The following is a 25147-nucleotide window of genomic DNA, read 5'->3' as shown; positions in this document are numbered from 1 at the left end:
GGGAAGGAGGAAGTGAGAAGAAAACAAGGGAGACAGTTTAACAAGAGAGACAGGAGACACACAGGGTGTGGTGGCTGCGTAAATCTGCGCGCAGTTTATCATCAAGTTTAACACAAAACAAGGAGAATCTCAGGAGGAGTTCGAGGACGGCTTTATTTTTCAGACACATGACGAGCCCTGTGATGAATATATCACTACACCGAGTTTACTCTTCACTTTTTGTAATGCACCACACTCTATATACTTCAACTAATGCTCCTATAAAAAAACAAACCCTCCCTCGCCATCATTAAACTGCTGCAAAACACAAACACACTAATCACTGTCTGACACTGAAACTAGCTTTAACAATCAGATGGAAAAACACTGAGCAATGAAACAAAACGCAAACAGGACTTCAGCTGTAGCTCGTCCTTGATCGTCCGTTTTCTTCTCGATAAACGACGGCTTCTCCTTGTAGGTTTTTTTCAGGTTGCAGAGAAACGTCTTCTTTCCCATGTCAGTCCGCATCCTGTTTGATCAAGATGCTCTTGTAATGTTATTAAATAGTCCTTTTGTCCACAGGTGAGGTACGTTTAAAAAAAAACAAAAAAACCCAGTTCTGGTGCACTTTAGTTCACGTGATTCTGAGCAGCGGAGATGTACAAGGAAGAGCGGCGTCTCTTTATCCAGCAGCTGCAAAGACAAGAAAACAGACGTCAGTGTTGTCAATAAATAAAGACAGTTAGAAGACGCACAGGGTAACTTTGAACATGTCTGATGTTGAATGAGTTTAATAAGAACAACCCCGTGCACAGCCTGAACACGTTCAGTCTGCAGGAACATAGTAAAGTTAGTAAAGTTATTTTTTACAGCGTGCCAAGGAACTTTGATTTATTTTTCGAGTTTTATTGAACATTTCACAAATGGGGCAGGTCAGCAAACAACTTCATTTTAATGTTGTAAAAAATACAGAAAGGCAGTGAGTGGAGTTTAAAAGAGAAACGACATCCTGTATGGGCAACATTTCTGTGGCCAGAATTGACCAATGTTCACAAAATCACAGCTGTTTTAAAAGACATGAGGTCATCTGGATGTGCTGATGAATTGTGTCAACAAACCAAACACAAAGTTACTGCCATCATTTAGTCTTGTCGACTCCTGATTCGCCGTTACACGACCATAAGAGGGACGTTTTTTTGCGATGCCACTGAGCATCACAAGCTGTGCATTTTGTATATTTTCAGAATTTAGATTTCCTTTTTTTTGTTTAGTTTGTCTCATTCTTTCCTCGTGTCGCTTGTTTCCCTTGTGTGCTTTTTTAAAAATTATGTTTCCTAGTTTAGACTTCAGTGCTTCCTGTTTTATTTTGTATATTCTTGTCCTCATGTTTCACTACGTCCTGTGTTCGTCATTACTGTTCCAGTAAGTTCTCTGTGTGTCTTTAGTGCTTCCTGTTTTATTTTGTAGTTCTTCTCCCGAGTGTTTCTTGTCTTCTCTTACTTCTGATCAACATGACTGTCTTCACCTGTTTCATGAGTCTCACCTGTGTCTGATTACCTCAGTGTCTATTTAGTTTCACTCTACCTTTCCTCCTCTTGTCAGTTCAGACAGCCAGATCATGTGACAAAAGCCAGGAGTGTCGCTCTCTTCATCCCACGCTGTTGATCAGGTGATTTTTATTTTTTTTTAAATTTTTGTCAGAAGTTGTGATGTCTGGTGTCCATTCGTTGTAAATCATAAGGGCTCAACTTTAGAAATTGCTGCATTAATTGATTAAGTCTTTAGTTTATAAATTGTCAAAAAGTTGTAAAAAAAAAAAAAAAGGAAAAAAAGCTTCTCGTCACTTTTCCCAAGAAAACAACCAATGTTTTTCAAAGTACCTTCTAATTTTAAACGTGTTTCCATTTCCAACTTAAATAAAGCAGCACATGCTCTCATGAAGACACTGGGGCCAAATAACTTTTAATCGATGTCGTTGCAGCTCTGATCCATTCCTTAACATTTTTAAGTTACAATGGTTGTCCCACAGATTTTAAATTAGCATGCTAAGGAGAAAATGCATCTCCCAGAAAAGAACGGCGAGTCATTTGTAAATGTACAAAATGCACAGGGGCTGCACTTGGACTTTTTTGTCCTGAAATTAGATCTGTGTAAAATGTTGAGTGTCAGTGGAGGTTAGCCCTCTGAGGCCGCTCTTCTGTGGTTTGTTTCTGTAGTAAGTCTTCAGCGGAGCTGGAAACATACCTCCCTGTGACACTGTAATGATAGGTTCCCCAGCTTCATGCTAATGGGCAACAAAGTAAGACGTGTTTTTTTTGGTTGGGCATCACAAACAACATGTCAACATGGAACTCGTTTTAGTTTGTTGTGAACATGAAGTGAAAGCTGAAAGTTGCAGAAGAAGCTTTCCAGACGAAATGACACTTTTTGTTGTTTTGATTTTCATGTATATAATTATGAATGTTGACTTTTAAAGAAAATAGCACTCAGCTTCTGTTTCAAACCCAAGATGTGGGGGTGGTGTGTTTTGTGTGTGTGCATGGGTGCATGGGTGCATGCTACACCTATGCATGTGAATGTGTGTGTGTGTGTGTATAAATCAGCTCTCACCTCCTCCATCACTTCCAGTGGTTTATGGGGAGCCCAGCAGGGAGCCACATCAGCCTCCCCTTTGATGGTGACACACATGATTCATGGTTTTTAGAGACCGTTTGTTTTCATTACGCCTCCTCGTCAGCTCGCTGAAGCTGCATCACGATTTCGTGCAAGGCAAGCACATTCGGGCCAGAAGGAGAGGAAAGAATTTCAAGAGGAGGAGAGTTTTTTTTGGCTTCAGAAGAAACAAAGGGGGCTTGGTTTTAGTATAAAGAGGAGACACATAAGTTGGGATGACTGCTGCCCGCCGCTACTTTTTCCACCGTTGTTCGGGTTCAGAGGTGGTCAGGGATTCATAATATGCAAGAGTCTCGGAAAAAGTCAAAGTAGAAGGGTGACGGAAAAGTCAAAGGTCCCAAATCTCTTGAAACGTATTACAGTAATTCTCTGTACAGTTCATCCAGACGCTCATCTGCAGTCTCAAGTTGTTGCTGTTTCAATATCAAAATAAAACACTTGCTAGTCCACTACAGAGACACAAAAGATCAACATGATGGTGGTGATTCAGAAGGTGGTGAAAATGAGGATGAGGATGAAACCAGAGCTGGAGAGCATGTAGGGACTGGGGAGTCCAACAGAAGGAGATGAGCTGAGTCCAACACCAACAAGTGGTTCAATAGAAGTATTGTTGATTGACGATGTCCATCCTTTGGGATCTGTAGTTTATAGACTACACATTTCTAGGAATCCAATTTTTTTTTTTTATTTCCACTCGGCTGCTTTTCACAAGAAAATGATCCGTAAATAGACCTGATACAAAGGTTTACAACTCTGAAAATTCAGTTTTCACAAAGGGGTAACGTCTGAACACGAGTCAGCCAACAAGCATCAGCTTGCCTTTCCTTCGTCAGTGTGGCACAAAGATGATCTAACTTGAGACATTTAATTGTGTCATTTTCCTAGTGAGCAGCCATAGTTCAGAATTCTTCCCATTCGCTCTGAATCAAGTCGTAATATTTTCCAGTCATGAGGGATTCATCAGAGGACGAACCTTTCTTCAGGTCGGGGCTATCGACCGGCAGACATGCTTGACCAGGCCCCCTCCATCCTCCAAACAGAGAAGGCATAGCTGAGTCTCTCGTGGGCCAGGTAGTTACATCCAGCCATCTTAGAGTCCATCTCATCGCTCTGCAGAACCTGATACAGAAAGTCAATGTAGCGTGACGCCAGCTTCAGGGTCTGGATCTTGCTAAGTTTGTCAGACGGGAGCGTTGGGATTATCTTGCGCAATGAGGCGAAGGCGTCATTCAGGGATTGAGTCCGCTGGCGCTCCCTGATGTTGGCGATCACACGCTGGCCGTGCGGATCCTCCAGAGCTGAGAGACTTCCAGGACTTGGACCGGGGACAGGAGAAAGGGACTGGCTGGAGGAAGGCGACCGATGTTGAGGACTCTCCTTGATTCTTTTGGGTCCAGCTTGGGTGTAGATGTGGATGTCGTGCCCTGGCTTGACCTTGCCATCTGCTGAGGTCGTGGGAGTTATTGTGGTAACGTGGTCGACCATCTGTGAGTCTGTCTGCCGTTTACGTCCATTGACGCCTGGTGTGGCTACAACAACATGACAGGCGTTGGACGGTGGTTTCACCATGTTCTCCTCATGACAAACCACCCCTCCCTCAGGTTGATCATCATTGGAGGGCTCCTCCTCTCTCATGCTTGCTCTGTTATTCTTCTTCCCTCTTTTCGCTCTCCGTGGACTCCTGAGAATATCTCCGGTACTTTTCTCTTTCCTTCAGTGTCCCTCTCCCCTCCTCCTCTGCTTCAGTTTGCCTCTGCTCTGTTCGTCTGTAGAAGCTCCCTGTTGTTGCCGTGTTGTTGTTCTTCTTCTTCCCTCAGCAGTTATCAGCCTCACACTTTGTCACATCCCCACATAGCAAGCCAACGCAGGTGACATATGAGCGTTCAGTTCTGGATTGCCACAGAGACTCTCCATCCACACGCGAGGGAACACTGCCAATGATCTCGTTCCACTCTTTGTAAAATGCATCAGGAATCCGTGCTGCTCTTATGTCCTTCTCCTGAAGCTGTCTGTGAGACAACAGCAACCTGAATCTGACTTCTTAAAGGGAGGGGACCACGAAACTTTCAGCTGCCCACCCATCTGACTCACCGATTGGTCTGGAGAACTTTTTTTTGGACAGCTGAGCTTAAAACAACAGGAAGAACGAATCTCATGCGATTGGTCCGATCAAAGGGACGAGGCGGAGACAAAGGTGCGTCGTACAGCCAACCAAATTGGAGCGTTGTGACGTTTGCTCCTTGTCATAGAAGTTGCCCAAGTTTATAGGTTCCAGATTTCCTTCAAAGCAAGACGCTACCATCCCCCCTCTGGCTGCCTGCTTCTCTGCCCCCCCCCCCCCACACACACACACACACACACACCTCTGCCTCCCATCTCAGAACCAACTTCAGTTGCTTTCAATACAGTTCAGAAAAAGGAAAAGAAGAAGCGCCTCTAATTTTGTTTTTCTTTAAAACAAAAAGTTTTCGTTTCTTTCAAAGTTGGACTCAGTTGATCTGCGTTACTTTTACCACATGATAGTTATATATATACGGAGTGCCAATTAATGTGATGTGATCCTTGTCTTCATAAAACATCCTGTTCCAGCCAAAAGTGGAAATGGTTTGAGGCTAAGGTGCTTCCTCTTTGATTGTGACAATACAGTGATTCTGTGATAGACGATCATAAGACGATCACATAACGATATGTCACCGTGTTTGATAAAGGAGCATTTTGTTTACTTCAGTTAAGGCTTCATCTCTTCATTTCTTTTCACTGTTGTCCATCATTATCTGTCTTTACTTTGTCTTCTATCCTGCTGTCCAGGTCTCTTGACTTCTGTTCAACTTGCATAACCGTTACCGTCAGGAGTCAAAGTTGCCGCTGCTGGGGTTAAACGTGCAAAGATAAACGTTTAACACAGAATCATTCTTTTGTTCAACTTCAGATATTCAGCTCCACCATTGAAAAATGGTGTCACAAGCCAATCCTTACTCGGAAGTGAGTTTGCCAAACATTTAAACTTTTTGCATATTTAATTAAAAAAACAAGTGTCTTCTTGTTTTCCAAACAGAGACAGTGTTTTCTTTTGTTCCTTCCAGAGACTTGGCTGCAGCTTGTGAGGATAGACCTGAAGGGAGGGGAACCTGGCACTGAGTCAGCCCTGCAGCCCCGAGGTTTAATCACAGTATTAAGGAAAGAATGAGTCCTGTGGATCAGAGCAGAGGATTGTGGGAACTTTTTGTTACTTTCCTCCACTGAGCTCGCATCTACAGCAAAAACCTTGGTCCGGGTTCAACGTGGACCCTACTCTCCAAACTTCTGGAGTGAGCCTCCGGCATGGCTCACAGCCACACCCCCCCACATGAGACTTTTGTCAGTGGTGTGTTTTTTGTATGGAGACACAGTTAAGACTCAGATCTTGGAAATCTCTCCACTGAGTCAACCCAAAGATTGCTCAAGTCCACAAGAAGAAGAAAACCCTCCATTGTTTGACCATTGATGATACCATACTCCACGACAGCTCATGTTTTTGTTGTCACAATAAAACTTGGAGTGGTGTGTTATTTACACATAAAAGAAGCCTGATGTGACCCATTGTTAGATTTCAAGTAGAGTATCTGGACTGGTCGGGTTTATGTTTCAGTGGCCTTCAGAACATGTTGTGTTTGGTACCTTCAGCCTCTGGAAACCCAAAGCGTCACATCAGTCTTTAAACTATTTGTAATATATAGAGAAAGTATCAAATATTGACGCACCATATGGCTCCACTGCGTCAGGCGAGGATGATACGGGTCGTGCCGGAGCGCACAATTTCCCGCTTGAGGGGCTTGTTCAATTTTCTCCTGGAGTCGAGGTTCCTGCTTGTAATGTAGTCTTGTCTGCAGAAAGAGAGATAACAACTTGGGATTGGCTGTATTATAAATAAAGGTTGTTCATGGTAGACGTGGTAAGACATGAAGCAACAAAAAAAAAACATTGTTTTGCCTTTCCTCCAGACTCGAGAGAAGGCTACTGCCTCTTCATCAGCTTTAGTTTGATCCATTACTGATATTAAACATTTAATCTTTTGAGGAGACGTGCAGTTTCTCAAACTTTATCAGACACATCAAGGCAAGCAGTCTCGCAGTGATCGTTTAATATCAACACAATCAGTCTGGATTTGAATGACTCGAAATATTTACTTCACAAAGCCTGAGTTAAAGTAACATCCTGCTCTCCTACAATGCTCTGACTTGTTTGTTTTGATGAGTTTCCATAAATACTCCTGTGGACAGACCGCTGCCAATCGGACGATCCCTTTTCATCTTTCTCTCTTTAAACATCATCAGTAAGTGCGTCCTCTCAGTGGGCGATGGTACACCTGTGATCGATCACAATTATTTACATATCACAGCTCTCATGAAAGTGTTCCTGCCTGCTGAAAATAAATACCTCTGAGCTACGGGAGTGGTGATTGAAAATGGATATCAGGCTCTGACATAAACACTCATATAGCGGGGCAGTGGGAGCAGGGAGGAGCGGGCGGCGCTCACAATGCCTGGTGTTGTATGGGAAGGCCCCCCGGAGGCTGACTGCGTCTGGAAAAAGAGGAAAGAACTCCGGACCTGCTCTGTTTGAACTGCATGCTCAAATGAGGACTTAGCATAAATATTTCCACCAGAAGAAATGGGAGAATGTTATCACATGTGGAGCTTACGTATACACACACACACACACACACACACACACACACACACACACACGGCACACACACGCTTGGACATTCATGGGTTTACAATGTGGCATGCATTTAAGCAAAACACACAAATAAAGAGGATAGACTTTACAAACAAGTCAGTTAGAGGAGATCAGGTATAGAGTACCGCACCGCAGTGATATTTTGTAAAGCTTATTTTCCATACATAGATTGTCCTCTCTGAGGTTTTTAAACGTGTACCCCCCCCCACCCCTTTGAAACCACAAATCATCATATATGTTTCAAGGCTTTGATTGGATAAACTAAGGGATGTTTTTGTAAATACAGCAGTATTATTTGAATAAGAAAAACTATATTTTTCTGGTTGTTTGTCTCTATGTTATCAGCCCTGTCATTGACTGGCGAACAGTCCAGCCCAGCATGTATCCCGCCTCTGGCCCAAAGACAGCTGTGATTGGCTCCTGGGACGTCCTGGAACAGGAAAAGCGTTAAACGTAAATAATGGATGGATGAATAGATTTGTAGAATAAAGCAGTGCACATACCTGTGTGCCCAGTGATTGTAAATATCAAGTTATTACCACGATCAGATTATCATCCAGCAAAACTCAACACTATAAAACATGTAGCCTCTGTAGTCTCTTCAGTCTTGATGAAGGTGAAATAATAAGACCGTTACATTGGCCAGAAGTCTGACCGGCCTCCTGCACCAAAAAAACCATCAAATCACAATTTAAATGCTGCAGCACAGACGATAACATCAGACACTTCAGCATGAGTGAGCAACAGAATAAATGAAGTGAGCTTTTTAGTATTTTTAAAATTACCTTTAATGTACACAAGGTGGCGCCAATGATCACAGAAAGAATGGAAACCGTAGAGTTGAAAATGTCAACCTTGAGAAAGATTTAAGAACTGAACTGAAGAAATACCTGACGGCCAATGAGTCGTGAAGAACTGTACTTTTAGGAAAATCTCAGTTGAATTAATTTTATCGGTTAAATATGATCTTTGATAAATAAATCTAAAGACAAATCATTTCTTTAATCGGCGCTCTCATCAAATTGTCGCATCAATAATAAAAAAATGTGAACGTAATCCTCTCTGCTCTGTTGCTGCTGTGCCTCATTTTTCTTTCAGTGTGGATGATCTGCTGTGTGAAATGTAGTATATTAACAGGATCTGAAACAAACATCAACAAATACTAGACGTGAGCCCTGTGGAATGAAAAACGCCCCACCTGTGACCTTTTCTCTTCGCTAACCCCCGATGACAGTAAAAACATGTAAGCATGCCAGAAACTGAGGTGTAAATCTAGAAGCTGATCTCAACTTTCAAAAAGCATGTAGTCAACATCTCCGAGGCTAAGCAGCATTTTACCATCTCAGAAAGTTCTCCAAAGTTCAGTGTGTATTGTCAGAAAAGCTGGTTCACTACTACAGTGGAGTTACAGAACAGGTAGGCCGATGAACTAAAGCCAGAGTTGGAACTGAAACCAACAAGTGAGATCACAGCATCATCATATTAACCACTCCGCATGGCAGCCTGTGAAGCAAAGAATCGATTTTAAAATCAATCTTCATTTGTATTGCACCAATTCAGAACAAATGTTATCTCGAGCTGCTTTTACAAAGGCCCAACAATAATCCATCATGAGCACTAAAATCAATATTCAGCAAAGTTACAGAGGTAAAAAAAACCTAGGGTTTGGTTCATAGAGACTCCAGGTGTGAATGTGAATATGGCTGGTTGTCTGTCTTTATATGTCAGCCCTGTGATTGGCGATCGCTCCAGGAAGTATCCCACCTTTCGCCCAATGACAGCTGGGATAACCCCCACAACCCTAAATGATAAAAGCGATAAAGACAATGGATGTTGTCCATTATCATTCTATGATAAGTTCATTGAGTTTGTGCTTGTCATATAAAATGTGCTATATCAATAAACGTGACGGGCCTTCATGTAAATATCACACAGTGAGTATGCACCTTCATGACATTGAACACTCGGACTTCACTGAGACGCTTCATAGTAAAGGTAAAGTACACCTGTGTGTCAGGTAATCACAGTTGTCTGTACATGGTCTCTATTTGAGGAAAAGAATTCAGTATCCTCACGAGGTCCTGAGTGTTTTGACTAAGACTAAGGATAAAGTACCTGCATTTCTCAGGTATGATGGAAACAGTCTGAGTCACAACGTTCAAACTGTTCGCCTTCTAATTTTAGAAATATTTTTCATTTTCACTGAAATGTTGCCCCATTGTGTTTTTCTTTTTTGTTGTCAATCGTGACAACTCAGCGGAAACTTCTTATTTATGTTTCCTCTGGGTTTTAAAAATATATAAACATCGAAGACAACGACAAGACAGGAGGTGAAAGTGTTTCCCCTTGAGGTGTTTATAGTCAACAGACTAAGCACTGAGGTCAACCGTCATCGTCATCAGCTGCTCCTGGATGTGCCTGAGGGCACACTCACACTCGGCCCGGTTGCCCCTCCCCATTCCCCCCCCCCCCCGCTGATCTCCGCCCACACTGCTCCAGTACAAACCCCGGGCCCCACGGTTACCTGTTTTTCATAACTTGGTTACACAAAAATATTCCTTAGAGTTTTTTTTAAAGAGACGTGCTCTCAAGTCTGTGACACGTCGGGTTCTTTAAGGTCAAAGTTCTCGGACATGGTACGGATTGCCTTATGTGAGTCGCCCTGAAAGCCTTTTGTCGCTTTTTGTAACCAGTGGAACAGCTTACCACTTCATATTCGACCTGGCCTCACTTTTGATTCTTGATTCAATCCCTTCTCATTGGCGTTTTAACTCAATGAATCCCTTTGCTTGTTTTCAATGTGCTGTATAAATAAACTGGCCTTGATTCGACTTGTATGGAAGCTCTAAGTGCGTGGACATACATGTGTTTCTTTTACTCAGTTTCCCTGGGATGATGAATCCAATTATTATGTTTTCTTGAGATCTAAACTGCTCTGTAGTTTCTAAGGAAAACTACTCCTGACATTTAACTCTTTCTAAAATTTCCAAAATGAGTGTGTGAGTATGAGTATATGAAACAAATATGTTTCATATTTGGACTTTACACAGCAGCCCTTATGCTGGTTTGTGTTCCTGCAGCACAGACAGCAGGGCCTCTTGGACAGGAATGTTGCCCTGCACACATTTGTACCTGCACCTCTGTATATAAATAGTTAACCGGTGCAGACTTTCTTGTTTGCTCTGCATTCTGCCTGTCGTTACCTGTTGTCACTGCAGACTCCTCTGTTGTCTCTATGCGTTCAGGAGAAAGAGACGGAGAGAAGAAGAAGGTGAAGTAGGATGGGAAGGAGGTTTTGACTAAAAGAGTGATACGAGAAGCGATCTGATCAACTAAAGCAAGCTCCCATCATGTCTTCTTGCAAGCCGGAGGAGCAGTTGGCCTACGAGCTGAGCTGCCCCATCTGCCTCCAGCTCTACTCAGATCCGGTGGTTCTCCCCTGTGGACATAACTACTGTCGAGTCTGCATCATGATGACAGCCGACTCTGCCGTCAAAACGCTCCCACGTTGCCCGGAGTGCCGTGTGGAATTTCCGAGCGTCAATACACTGCAGAAGAACTTTAAACTCTGCAGCATCATCGAGGGTTACCAAGCCACTTCCTCACTCCTGAGCAGGCAGCCGGAGAGCCAGGCGGAGAGGATGGAGGTTTTCTGCGACCACTGCATCGACGAGCGATCACTGGCTGTGAAGACCTGCCTGAAGTGTGAGGTGTCGCTGTGTTCCAGGCACCTCCAGAGACACCAGGAGAAGGAGTCGTTCAGGGGTCACACTGTGGTGGCGCCCACGGGTGAGCTGGGGATGAGGGACTGTGGACTCCACCAGCGTCCCTTTGAGTACTTCTGCTCCAGTGACATGACCTTGCTGTGCGCCACGTGCTTCATTGAGGGCTTTCATCAGAAACACGACATTCTTACCTTCAGTGTAGCAGAAGAGGAGATGAGACGAGCGCTGGAGAGCCGCTGCAAGGTACCTCCAATTAATGACACAGATTCTGTGATCCCGTAGCAGTGCAGCATTATCTACAAACAGAAAAACACTTCTAAACGAACAGTGTTTTATTCATATAATGGCATCCAGGGGCGACTCCACTGGTTGCAACATTATTCAAATTGTGTGGAAGTGTGTGGGGAGATAAGCAAACTTCTCACTTGATCTAAAATATAATCTGTTCAACAAGCTGTCATTACACAAAGTGGGACTTCAATGTACTTATTATACAAGATAAAGATCATTCTGCATTGAAAGTAAAGCGAGGAGGACCACAAACACCAGAACATGTGTTTTAGTGTGACTTGCGTCTGAATGTCAAGTCTTCACAAAAAGAACTAGAGTAAAGGTATTTACTTAGAACACTCTGACGAGTTTGCTGTTGGTGAATTGGATTTTGTTGTTGTTGTTGTTTTTTTAAAGCATCACATCTGAATGGTTGAGTATACTGTGCTGGGTGCTGGGTAAAAACATATAAGGCAAAAGGAACACCAGAGGCTGCTCCAATTCACATTTAATGCAATGCATCGCCACATGGCTTTTTTATAATATCAAAGAAAACGTAAACTGTAGATGTAAAAAAACAAACACAAACTCAGACTCAATGATTCAGGACAATATTCCAGAAAAGCAGTGATCGACATCACAGTGGCTAAATCGTCAAATTCTAGTCTATGAATAATATGATATATATAGGAATAATTCATGGAAATGTGGCATTGGAGTTTTGAAAGCAGCCTGAGGCAAATGGCACAGAGCCACGATGTTTTCAAACAGTAAAGTGATGAGAATATTCTCAAGCATTTGATGACTTAATGAATCAGCAAAAGGGAGTTTTCTGTTTTGTTCCAGGTGACAGATTGAAAAAATGATTCGAGAGAACTCTCTGTTACCAGAAATAACCACCCAGTCCTTCCAGATTGTCTCCTTACTGGTGAACAGACAGATGTCACACGTGTTACTTGTTTGTTTGCAGGTGGTTTCCAGTCGGCTGCAGGTGACTGAGAGTCTCCTGCAGAAGACGGCAGAGGAGCAGGGAGCCTCTGAAGCTGTCGGAGACAAACTGGTGAACAGGGCTGTCACGGTGATAGAGACTATCGCTACACTAGTGGACAGGTAATACAGCATTCAGACCCAACTGCCTCTGAAAGTCAGATGCACTGGTGAACAGAAACACATAGTTTCTGAACACTGTCTTTCTCAGTCTTACTGTGAGCAGTGTCAGATTGTTGGTTTGTCCTAATATTGTTAATATTTACAAGAGCTCTGAAAAACACGACTAGAGGCTGTAAGGAGGATTAGTGAGAGAGTTACCGGCGTGATGACGTTCAATGTCTCCATGACAAAAAAATATAGTCTCATTTAGCCACTTGTTAGCAACCGCGGTTTTAAGTACACGATAAAACTTTAAAATTCACAAGTGGGGGTCTTAGCTAACGTAATTTATCTCGTCTAACAAAACGGCAACATCTCCTAAGCTTGTGTTAATCACAGACTTTATTTCAGACATCTAACCACAAACCCATTCAAAATCCACATCCCCCCCCCCCCCCCCCCCCCCCCCCCCCCCCTCCTCCAGGTTTACCGTACTTAGTAGATGAACTGGTTTATGACCTCATACAGGTGAAGGCAGTGACAATGCAGTATAAAGCACTTCTATCAGATTACCAACAACTTTCCGCTGTCAGGCTTGAAGAGCAGGAACGGGCAGTAGCTGTTATAAATAAAGATGCATTCAAGCTAGACTCATTGAACCGATCCTTGTATGTAACCAATGTAGTTCATCAAGATATTAATTACACATGACTACATTGCTGTGCACTGTAGATGTCTCAGACTGTAAGGTATTGACAGATAATAAACTAAGATCACATGAAAGAGACACACCTTGAGCTAAGCGGTGCTTTAGGCTAACATGAGCGAGCTTACAAGCTAGCAAAACAATGCAGACATGCTGGCATTAGAAGGCACTATATGTTTGTTCGTATGCTATTCCATTAGCACTAAAAATAAAGTTGTGGCTGATTAGAGGTTAGCTCATAAATAAATTAAAACGTAAATGTGTGAGCAGAGAACAAAAACCCGAGTTGACTTTCTGTTTTAAAGGTTGTTGTGTTGTGTTCAGGTACAGGGAGCGTCTACATGTGCTGCTGGAAGAAGAAAGAGGCCAGCGTAGAAACAGCTGGCAGCAGGGACTGGGTGCACTCAAGATGCAACAGCAGCAGCTGCAGGAGGCCCAGCAAAGTGCCCTGCAGGTCCTCAACGAGACGGACACGTGCGTCTTCATACACAGGTACAACAGACGAGATGCTTCATTTACTCAAATTGATAAAAGTTGATCTATTCCCGGTTTATGATGGGACAAGATATAAAGGTATTGATCCTACAATGGATGGTGTTTTCTGTGTTAACAGCAGCAAAGAAACAACAAAGAGAAATAATATAAATGCATAGATATTAAGATAGCAGTTGAAGACACTATTTAAAAAAAGGTGCAAATGCTGTATTGTAAATGAAAATGTTGTTGCAAATATCTTTACATATTGCATAAGTTAGACTATACACTCATTAGAAAAAAGTTATACTGAGGTTATAAATAAAGTGAAGCCTTGCAAACAAAAGGACTCTGCCGCCACCTGCTGGCAAGTTCAAAGAATGCAGGTCTAAGTCATCTGCTTGGCTTTTTAGACCTGGAGGCTACACCCACCTCTCAAAAACAGTTTTTCTTTAATGTTAGACTTTGTGCTAATCTGCACACACCAGTCAGAAAAAAATGTTTGCGTGCACTTCAGATATGCTTGTGAATTCGCTCAGCCTACTTAAGTACAGACATGTGATGCTAAGTAACAAAGCAAAGCACATGGTAGCTAGTGATGTCAAAATAGATCAGCTGAATGAACTCTTCTTCTCTCTCTAGGTTCATGATGGTTGAACATAAGCTGAGAGAAGTTGTCGCAAGTACCAGTCCTTCAAAGATCCCCTCAAAGGCTCCGCTCAACACCAAACGCCTGCAGGTGGGCCTCAAAACTCAAGACTTCCGCTCAGAAATAACACACCTTGTAGATTCCCTCCACATCCTCCTCAACCCCCTGGAACTCACTTTCAACCTCATTACTGCTCACAATAGCCTGATTGTCTCCAACGACCTGCGCACAGTGAAGTACAGCCCCACCAAGCAGCCGTATGTGGAGAACCCGGAGCGTTTTATGAGTGCACCCCAGGTCCTGTGCAGCCAGGCATTCTCCAGTGGCGAGCATGTGTGGGTGGTAGAAGTCGGTCCCAATACTCAGTGGTCGCTGGGTGTGTGCTATAAGAGCATCCCTCGCCGTGGTGATCACAGTCGCCTTGGACACAACTCTGTGTCTTGGCGGCTGCAGCGGAAAAACGGAAAGCTGACAGTGTGCCAGTCCTCCTGCAATGTGGCTCTTGGAGAAATGACCAATCATCCGCTGAGGATTGAGGTAGCTCTGGACTATGAGGGAGGGACAGTAATATTTCACAGCACCAGTGGGCGCAGGGAGCACCTCCATACCTTCAGGACTGTGTTCAAGGAGCCGGTATACCCAGCGTTTAGTATCCATTCCAACACACCGGAGTCCTGGATCACTCTGCAGAGTGGAATGTAAACCTATCTATATATGTCATGAAAAGGGATTTTGTGTGTGAGGTTTTATGTACTTACTACTTTCATTTATAGAAATATGTATACAAAAGTTCAGATTTATTAAAATTCTGTAAAAAAAAAAAAATCAGTCACGAGTTTGAAAAAATAGTTTTATTTTGCAGCTGTCAGTTCATGGTTTTGCTAAGCTGAATACATTCTCAACTACAGGGAATCAACACTTTACCATGGCATACTATTGAATAAAAACTGGTTTATTTCTGTCTATTATGCCTGGAAATGATCACATGTCTGTTTACATTAAATTGAATTGTTTGTTTTGTTCCATCCCTTTTATTTAATTTGTCTACTTTAGGGTCATTTGAAGTCTAATAAATACATTTTTTAGATAGTTGCTCCTGTTGACATATATCAAATTTCTATTTTCCTGTGTATTACATTTAAATGAAATGTTTAATGAATGTTTTGTGTTTGCCTTTTTCTATTAAATTTACGCTGATGTGTGGACCCTTAATTTTATGATAAATCTGTCAGAAATGCTTTTATTTAAAGGACAAATAAACCCTAATAAAAAGGTGTGTTTTTCGTGAGAGTTTGAAGTATGTGTGACATTAAGTAAGGTAGGCCTATTTTTGGTTTAGGTTTGTATGTGTCTAGAGGTAATTCAATCAGGTGTTCTTAAGATTATGGTATTGAGGTTGCCAGGTTTGGTTGTAAATGGGTAAAACAAGGATTTGAACCTTTTTTATTGAACCTCAATGGATGTGTAAAAACAACGAAGATTACATGTGCCACAAATAAGTTGCATGAATCATGCATCAATCACATGATTTAATTAATTTACGTGTAATTATTGCAAATGGGGGTTTGCTCACGAAGTATCTGGCAACCCAGATCCCATCTGTCACTTATTCTGTCATTGGGCAGGACGAATCATTATTTTCATGATAGTAGCGTTTTTCCACGTTGGACAACTTTTATTACCATTACCGTAAAAAACTGAAGGTATGGGCTCAGGGGAGAGTACGACCAGGAAAGTGTCTTTCGGTGTGGACGACGAGGACAGGGTCCGGATTCTCCGCGGAGTCAAGGTAATGCTAATCCAGTGTTTGATAAGCCATGCTAACATTACTTTAATGTGACGCCCATTGCTCACTTAGCTATCTGTTAGCATAATGCTGCACAGTAAAATAAAGCTCTGAACATCTTTTAAATGCAACAATTATCAAGTCTAAAAAATAGTGAGGGGACAGTTGACACGAGGAGGATGTAAAAAGGATGCAGGGAGCTGAGGCAGGTTGACAGAAGACCCGATTTAACCCCTAGATTTCCGCTGTGCCAAACTTCATTCGCAAAAAGTTCAAGATGCAATCATACCTTGTGTATCGGCAAATGAAAAATGACTTGAAAGTAGTAAACATACTAACACATTTCTCAGGTTCCCATGGTGAATTCGGCTCACTAGCCTTTTACTTCTAAGCCTTTTAATGTTGTATAATTCAACCAACAATGTTTGCTGAAAGCGGAGATAACGCGTTCACCCAGACCGTTAAAATCTTTTACAATCCTCACAGCTCGCTGGTGTTTTGTCGGAATGTGTTGCTGGATTTAATTGCGTTTCCCTTTGCTTTAACATCAGCATCTTCCTTTTGTTAGTTATGTCTTTTGTTTCAGGATATTTGCTTAAAACCAGTGTTGTTTTAAATTAGAACATTTTCTAATGGAGTTTGGCGAGCTGTTCTCCCTTTGACACTGCTGCCTTCACATGCTGCTGGAAATATCGGAATTTTGCCCACTTCAATTCTTTAACAGTGACTACAATACACTTAAAAAAACTGTTACAGTAGAAAGTAACCCTTAAAACATTTTGGGAAAATGATTTTGCATCACAACGTTTATCACTGCATAGCCTTAGACAATGATTAGATAAAGGAATGTAACTCCACACTGTCCTATACAGACTTTTCATGGATGTAAAACTATTTTCTTAGAGCCCAAATGTGAGAACAAAACAAACGCAAAGTGTGATAGTAACTAAGTCTTGATAATATCAGTACTCTTGTAGGAAGAAAATATTTCCAGTTAAAGGTCTAATTTTGAAAAATGATATAGAAATTGTAAGAATAAAGTGGATATAATGAGTCATCACAACGAAGAGATAATAAAGTCAAAATAAATTTCTACTATTTCTAGTCTTGAAGTTGAAATCGTATTTTTTTTTACGTCAGCGATGAGCTCCTGCGGGTTCACACCGTGCTGTCAAGATGGAGAAGTGTTGTTAGTGCACTTTAAACTTTGCAGCCTGTTCAGTGAGAATGCAAGAACCAAACCCAACAGTGAGCTAACACCGATGAGTTTATCCAAAGTAAAGTTTGACATGAACTAATAAAGAAGATTCACATGCTGTGTATGGAACTTGTGCAAGTTAAACGCACAAGAGTTGTGACTTCTGCGCGTCATGATCAAAACGATCATCAACTGTTTGTTAAACTGTCTGAAGTGAAAGTAACAAGCCGTGCAGATAATCCTGCGTCCCAGCGCCGCCCGCACATTCAAAAGGAGTGAGTCATAGAAACAGTGAGTCAGTGACTTGTGCCCGGCTGTCTACAGTGGTTTTTAGTGTATTTCCTCTCTACCCGCTACACACACACACACACACACACACACACACACACACACACACACACACACACACACACACACACACACATTAAGAAGAGTTGAGTTCCCCCTATTTCCAGACAATTTCCATTTTGACCCGAATCCAAAGAATGAAAGAACATGAAACGATGATTTATTTAAACGAAGACGTCTCATGATGTGGATGATGCTTTGTTCTGGAGTTGGCTCTTATTAACTTTGGAAGAACACAAACATTTAGGGTGAAGCTAAATCCACTCTCGTCTCCGTCTTTTGTCCCTCCTCCTAGCTCTCCGAAGACGTTCTCCAGAGGATGAAAGGAGTGGCTAACATTGCTCCAGAATCCAAACCATCAACAACCTCCAGCCCTCAGAGAGGCACAGGTATCATGCACCAACAGCTTCATTTAACACAGACTGAACACACCAAGAGTTTCTGGCTGACCACGTTAAATGTTACTGAGAGCACATGAAGCTGATGCTCACTGCACACGGTGACAGAGAAAAATCAACGTGTTGGATTTGTAGCCTGTTTGACCCCTCATCACTCACTTTAAAGTCTTCAATACTTTTGAACATGAAACTCTTTTTTTACAAGTCCTGTTTGGACCTGCGACGTGTCTCGTCATTCTCACCTGCAAGAAACAATGTTCTTTTAGCCTTCAGTGCATATTTTACATTCAAGCCATATGATATGATATGATGGTTTTACTCTGCTAAGTTAACGTTATAATACAACAGAGACACTATAAAGAGATGTGAACTGTAAATAATGCACACCGTTGACCCCTCCGCTGGCCTGCACTCACACTGCTCCAGGACTAACTGGGCCTGAGCATGTTAGTCAGATACAGACAGAACACTCAGAGATTTCTCCATATTGAAGGCTGCTCGTGCTCATGCATGAAGTGCCACCTCTTCCAAGCGTGCCAGGAGACAGGAAGTGAGCCATCAGAGCACTCACACCAGTCAAACAAACTGGACTTTTAGGGGCGAACCGTACAGACTGCTCCTTTAATCCTTATCCACTGACTTTTTGTCTTTGTCATCGTCCAGGTGCCTCAAGCCCTCGAGCCCAGCAGAGCCCACAGAGCCGGCCTCAACCCAAGACCCAGTCCAGCACCAGCAAACCAACCTCCTATGCTAGTGAAGAACAGAAAAGGCAAGTAGAAGAGAACAGGGACTCGGCCCCCGAGCTTCATAAAGAAGAGTAGGCGTCTCAGCGGGAGGAAACCTACGTGAAAGTAGAAACATTTGTGATGACACAGCTGTTATTTAGAGGTAACACTGTAGAGCAACAATTCATAACAAATGTTATCTCAAGACACTTTATAAAGGAGCGGATAAAAGACCAGGTTCAGATTCTTTATCTCCCACAAGGGGACATTAGTTTATCATCAACAGCAGCAAACACAACAGAGTTAAAACACTGCACTAAAATCAAGCTCATACAAAAAGCAAGTCTTTGTTTCATTATGTCATGAACAGCAGAGAGAAGAGCGTGATCTTTGTTTGTACAAAGACACGACATGAATCACTGAGCAGAGTTCGAGAAGAGACAGAAACCTGGAGCAGAACCGGACTCACGCTGAACAGCCTTCTGCTGGGACTGACGTTAACTTGGAGAGTTGTTTTGGGTGTGAGACCCAACTTTTACTTCGGCCCCTTAAAACACAAAAACACGTGAAAAATTCTGAACATTATTCAAATTAATTGGGAGCTAAAATGGAATTTATCTGAAAGCCTGTGTCACTTCTAGAGAGTGAAAAATAAAAGATTTTTAAGGGTTAAACTGATTGTTATTTGTTGGTTTTGTTTTTTTAAATTCTCAGTTTTCATCAGTTGAAACGATTCAACATCTTTATGTTTTTGATGAGTGAGACATTTGGTGCATGCTGCCCCCTGGTGGAAATCTGTGATCAAAACATTTTGACTGTAATCAAAAGAACTTTTGGAAAAACAGAAACGGATCATTTGTGTTTATATATATATATATATATATATATATATATTTTATTATTTTATTTTTTCTTCAAGGTTTGAACGTCAGCAGACAAAACTGAAGGAGGACTTGGCGAGGGCGGCACAGAAAGACAGCGAGGCAGCAAAGGAGGAGATGATTAAAGCCATGAGCCGGGAACGACACACCAAACGGCAGGAAGCAGAGAGAGCCAAACAACTGGTACACACACACACACACACACACACACACACACACAGACACACACAGAGATCTCAGATGTGGTCCAACACTTTTTCATCTCGTGCCCATGTTGCATCGACGTGATTTTCTTAAAGCAGAGACTTTCACTACTCTCTGACAGCTTTGTCTCTGCAGCCTGACGAAGGTTCTGGTGAGACGTCGCTCTGCCTCACACTTTGAACTTTACCTGTAGACATGAATAAATGAAGGCGTTTGAACTTCCTGCCTTGTTGTGTTTGCCTTCTTTCCTCTTTTAAAGGCCGGAGTCACAGAGGGAGTTTGTTTTTGTTGCTGTTTTCTCCATCAGTGCTTTAAGCTGCAGCTGTCGGTGTAGAAGTTGAATGCAGATTTTAAAATGTTAAGACTGAATCTTGTTGTACATTCAGATGTTGCAGGTTTTAACGCGTGTTCATGTCGCCTTTGACATTTATGGAATCAATAAAACGTCTTGTTTGAAAATCTCCCTCCTGGTGAAGCATCCACTGGTGACCTGTTGGCGGAGCTGTTGTAGTTTGACTTTTTTGGACGGCCGTTATTCCAGCAATTTTTGAATGAAGACGAGTTTTACACGCCACGACGAGGCTGTGAAAGCGGATTAATAATTGAGTGCGTCTCTCTTGAGATAAGTTTGTCGACAGTCAAGTCATGATTCAGTCCGCTCAGGTTCTCTCTGGTGTAATCACGTGTCGGAGCATTTGCACCGACACAAATTGGGTTTGGGGATTGCATTTGTAATTTCCGCGGCGATACTCCCTCTGCCTCCTCCTACCTCTTATCCTCCTCCTCCTTTCACCTCTTACATCCCTCTTCTCTGTTTATCTCCACCTCTCCTTATATTCTCTCCCTCCCTCTTCTCGCCCTCTATCTGCCTCTTGTCTCTCTCCCCCTTTTCTATCCCAGCCCATCACTCTCTGCTTCCTGCCCTGGAGACAGTATTATCAGTGCAGTGCAAGCGTTAAATTGCACCCTGAGAGTTTCCTGAAGCTGGAGATAGGAGCGCTGCGGGACCTGGAGGCTTAATCGTGGGAAGGGAGAAAGCTTGTTTTTGCACGCCAATCCAGCACCTGTTTCACGTGATTGTCCCGCCCCCTCTTACACCTACACCCCCCCCCCCCCCTCCCCCTTTTGTCGAGACAAGCTGTAGCTCTCGTCTTATCTCCACTCCGACACACTCCCACCACTAATAAAAAGCCGCTGGAGGGATGTCGTGAGCAGAATGAGCGGTCGAGCGGGACCGGACCTCCTGATGCTGAGGGCTCCTTGTAATTACTGCTGCGTGTGCTTTGAATACATATACGTGCACACACATGACGCGCGGCACATTCTGGAGCTAAATGAGATTTTTTTTCTTCCGTGTTGTAAAATGAAAAGACGCGATCACAGCAGCTCTTTGTTCTGCTTCACCTCTTAAACATCAGAGAGCGGTCCAGCTTTTTTTTTTTTTTTTTTTTCATGTTGATGACTTGATCGTTTTTAGAGATCATTCAAACGTCTTTTTAAACAACTACAACAAAGTTTACAGCCATTAGATATGATTTAGATTTGTTTGAGGGGCAGCCTTGTTAAGGCTCGCTTCGAGGCCTCAGCAGACCGTCTGCATTGTCCCTCACTTTGTTTTCATGACTCACAGCTAAAGGTCACTGAAGATACTTCGATGTGTTTTTGTACTGATGAGACCTCGTCCTGCTCGTTGGTGACTCGTAGGAGTAAACGTTTGTTTGTCTCTCGCTGTGTCCCAGCTCAGAGGCTTCATCCTTGACTCGTCCACACGGCTGTGGATCCTCAGCTCCTGCAGTCACGTGTGGAAGTGTCCTCGGGCCAGACACTGAGCGACGTGTAGGAGCGGGGTCACAGCGTCTGCCGTCACTGTGTGAACGAGCTGTTAATGGGTGAATGTGACGAGCTCTTTGAACAGTCAGGAGCCAGTTTGTCTGAGCCACACAGGAATATATCCGACACATCCTTCATGTCCTGACATTTATTTAAAAACGTTTCAGATGAACTCTGAAGCAGCTCATTAAGACACTTTTTAAAAGCTGTATTTTTTGTGCATTTAGCGGAAAGAGAGACGAGGGAGAGAGCGAGAGTGGGGGGGGAAAAGGAGCCACAGGTTGGATTCCAACCTGGCTGTCCGCTTTAGACACCACAGCCTCGTTACACGGCGTGTGCGTGAACCACTCGTTCACCGGCGCCCCATTTCCACACTTCTACATGTGATTAACTTGTTTCAACGTAAACAAACAGCCGCTAATACTGTTGGTAAAAAAACTCAACAAACAGGTTAACTAACATGATGTTAGTGATCTACTTTCTAGGTTGCTAGGGGACAGAAGTGGAGCTTAGCATACATACAGGAAGTCAGTCAGGGCTAATACGTTAGCCTAATGACAGCTGTGATAAGCTCCGCCCCCTCCTTCAACCCCAAACAGGAGAAGCGCCACAATGGATGGATGATTCTGGAGTTTAGATTTCGGATTTGTTGCTGAACTGGAAGAAGAAGTACTGTTGAAATGTAGTTCAAGTGACGCCATCTTGGATTTGGTCCAGTCCTCTACCAAAACACCTTTTTGAATTCTAAACACCTTCAGCGTAAATGTAGAGAGACACTCACTTACCATGAAAAACAAATTAGAGAATGTGGCAGCATGACGAGTCAGTGGGCGATCATGGTGGACCCCCCCCCCCCCCCCCGCAGGTTTCCAGTGATGCAACAACGCCTGGAGGAAACAGGAAGAGGAAGACTGGATATATAGGAGAAGATGAAGAGTAAGAGGTTCCAGCTGATTAAGCGAGAAGGATGTGAGGATAAAGAAGAAGTGAGTGAGCATTGTGTGAAGGGTTAGCATGAAGAATGGAGAGGAGCTGTGAAAGAGGAGATGATACGCGTCTCCTCGAGCCGAGGAGGAGCGAGTGATCAGGAGTGATGAAACATTTCCTGGAGGATCGCGAGGAGGAGGAACTGTTGAGAATTTCTCTTCTTTGACCCTTTTAGGAGGATTAAAATAGAGATAAAGGAGGGAAAAATGTTTTGAAAGAAGGCGACGAGATGACTAACATTTTACATAATCAGGAGAAGTTCTAAAAAAAGGAGGGGAGAATAGATGAGGCGGGGAAAAGGGTGATAGAGGATGTCACGTACGGTGACGGAGGGAAAGGAAGGCTCGGAGAGAGAGAAATGGTGTGTGTGTGTGTGTGTGTGTGTGTGTGTGTGTGTGTGTGTGTGTGTGTGTGTGTGTGTGTGTGTGTGTGTGTGTGTGTGTGTGTGTGTGTGTGTGTGTGTGTGTGTGTGTGTGTGTGTGTGTGTGTGTGTGTGTGTGTGATGTTTCTGGAGATACAAGACACAAAAGTGATATTTGAAGGCTGAGAGTGAGAAATAATCCGTCGATGAAACAACATTGTGTTTCGAATGTCCAGCTGCTCGTTTGAACACCAGTCACAGAACGCTGCTTTTAATCCTTTGGACATAACACAAGCAGCATATTAGTTTGAACCTCCGACCTTGAAATATGACGCCAATGTCCAAGTGCAAAATCCTGCAGTTTGTGGAGGTTGGGCTTGAGGCTGGCTGCAGGCAGTAAAGGAGTCTTTACAGGTTTTAAAGATGTTTACGGCGTGGCACAAGAAAAGCAAATGTGTCTGATTGGTTATCACTTGCACACTCGAGGAGAGCTGCAGTCCTGCGCTTCCTCAGAGCTTCCTTGGCACATAAAATGTTGCTGTTCATTCTGGAAATGCGTAGATCAGGGGTGTCCAAAGTGCGGCCCGGGGGCCATTCGCGGCCCTCAATTGTAGAATCAGAAGATTGTGGCCCAAGGCCTCATTCAGATGGCAGATTTTATTATTTTTCTTTTTCATGTTAGCGAGAGCTGAAAGATATTCCTGAAATAGAAAATGTTCAGTCAGCTTTCTTTTTGTAACAGCTTTGAATATTTTCCACATTATTTGGTGACTATAAAAATGAACCTTTGCATTAACCATTTAATAACCTGAGCTAAATACAGAAAGCTTAAAAAAAAAATTAACCACTTTAAAGACTTGATTCTGAGAAAAACAAAAAAAACACAAATAAAGAAGGACAAAAAAAATCAAAGTATTTTATTAATACTTTATTTTCGATGAGGACAAAATCCAAAAAAGTTCCTTCCAGTATTATTTAAAAAAAACAAAACCCCTGTGGCCCCCGAGTGATTTTGGCCTGCAAGGAAAAGAAAGGTTTGGACACCACTGGCGTAGAAAATTAAAACGGAAACTCCACATTCAGCTTCTCCTGTGAATGAAGCTTGGGCCAAAAGAAGAAAGTTAGAACAAAACAATGCTTGAATTGAAGTGAATCATATTGTAGCAGCCTCTGGGAGTAGTCGGAGATGCAGGCGTGGATGAGTGTGTGAAGAATCACTGAGGAGTAGACAGACGCACGAGTTCAGCCTTGAGAGCAGAACAAAGGTGTGAGGAGCAGCGGGACAGGTGACTAAGTGCTTCCTGTCCTGCATGCGTGGGTGCAGCTCTGAGTCACTCATCAGAGAGCGCCGCACAATGATGTGCAGCATCTGCTCTTTACTTGTGTTTTTCTTCTCTCTGCCTTTCACCCCCTCGCTCATTTCATCCTGCCTTTTGTCCTCCTCTCGGTGAACGGCCTGATCCTGCTATTCCTTTGGCTCCGTCTTCATCTGTGAGCCAGAGGCCCTCACCCACTGCACTGCGCTCGCTGAATGGTCTTTGTTAATAGCAAATCTTCTGCAGATTAATTTCAGAATGAGAGTGGGGATCGGGAGAATGGGAAGAAAGGAAGTCGAACTAAAGGGCTAAAAGGGATTTTCTCTTTTTATAATGTATTAATGGCCTTTTGGTTTCTGTTGAAAGCCAAAAGGGGTTATAAGTCACATTAGCATACGGTAAATGTGTCTCTTTCTCTCTCTGTTCTTGCAGAACAATTAGTAAGCCTATTTATTAGCTGCCCTTTAACTTCCTCTGATGAAGCTTCAGCTAATACAAAATGCCATCCATGCCTTTTCTGATTCTCTGGAGTGAACCATTTAGCGTCTTACAGGAGCAGAATGGATCAGGGCCACATTAGGACACTACGTCTGTTTAAAAAGATAAGTGTTTTGTCATTATTCTTGTTGCTCAGATTTTGAGGACTCGAATCATTTGATCAGAAAGTTGATGCACTCTGTCGTCACTTGCCCATGAGACCTGCCTGCTTTAAAAACCCTTTCATGTAATTCACTTCAGCTTTATTTGTACAGCACGTTTAATACAAACGCAGGGCCAGTGTGCTTTACAGAAGATAAAGATAAATCAACACAATACAAACTCA

General features: G+C 42.9%; 3 protein-coding genes across 4 annotated transcripts in view; 2 read left to right on the top strand and 1 right to left on the bottom strand.

Moving 5' to 3' along the window:
* Positions 1 to 135: 135 nt before the first annotated feature.
* Positions 136 to 4615, bottom strand: LOC306834290 (twist-related protein 2-like). Its single transcript, XM_079360120.1, has 2 exons — positions 2593 to 4615; positions 136 to 675 (listed from the first exon to the last, which is right to left on the bottom strand). Exon 1 carries the CDS (start codon positions 4288 to 4290, stop codon positions 3646 to 3648), a length of 645 nt encoding a protein of 214 aa, XP_079216246.1. The 5' UTR covers positions 4291 to 4615; the 3' UTR covers positions 136 to 675; positions 2593 to 3645.
* A 6112-nt stretch (positions 4616 to 10727) lies between these two features.
* LOC306834289 (E3 ubiquitin/ISG15 ligase TRIM25) lies at positions 10728 to 15115 on the top strand (the record flags this gene model as incomplete). Its single annotated transcript, XM_079360119.1, has 4 exons — positions 10728 to 11345; positions 12343 to 12482; positions 13492 to 13659; positions 14284 to 15115. The coding sequence occupies 4 exons, from the start codon at positions 10728 to 10730 to the stop codon at positions 14990 to 14992; spliced, it is 1635 nt and encodes a 544-aa protein (XP_079216245.1). The 3' UTR covers positions 14993 to 15115.
* Positions 15116 to 15865: 750 nt separating this feature from the next.
* Positions 15866 to 25147, top strand: part of LOC306833576 (MICOS complex subunit mic25a-like) — a 55700-nt gene continuing 46418 nt past the window's right edge. Inside the window, exons 1-4 of one of the 2 annotated variants that reach the window (XM_079358916.1) lie at positions 15866 to 16079; positions 17918 to 18011; positions 18684 to 18789; positions 19665 to 19809. In XM_079358916.1, the coding sequence (XP_079215042.1) occupies positions 15996 to 16079; positions 17918 to 18011; positions 18684 to 18789; positions 19665 to 19809 (429 nt within the window). In that variant the 5' untranslated portion in view covers positions 15866 to 15995. The remainder of the gene's footprint in view (positions 16080 to 17917; positions 18012 to 18683; positions 18790 to 19664; positions 19810 to 25147) is intronic. The other variant, XM_079358917.1, reaches the window with a different exon arrangement.

This window comes from Symphodus melops, assembly GCF_947650265.1.
Source record: "Symphodus melops genome assembly, chromosome: 13".
NCBI lineage: Eukaryota > Metazoa > Chordata > Actinopteri > Labriformes > Labridae > Symphodus > Symphodus melops.
Note: the sequence above shows the minus strand (reverse complement) of the source record. Positions and strands in the feature narration are given on the sequence as shown.

Excerpts from the sequence above, each read along its gene's own strand:
- LOC306834290 (XM_079360120.1), bottom strand. The coding sequence starts at position 4,290 with ATGAGAGAGGAGGAGCCCTCCAATGATGATCAACCTGAGGGAGGGGTG.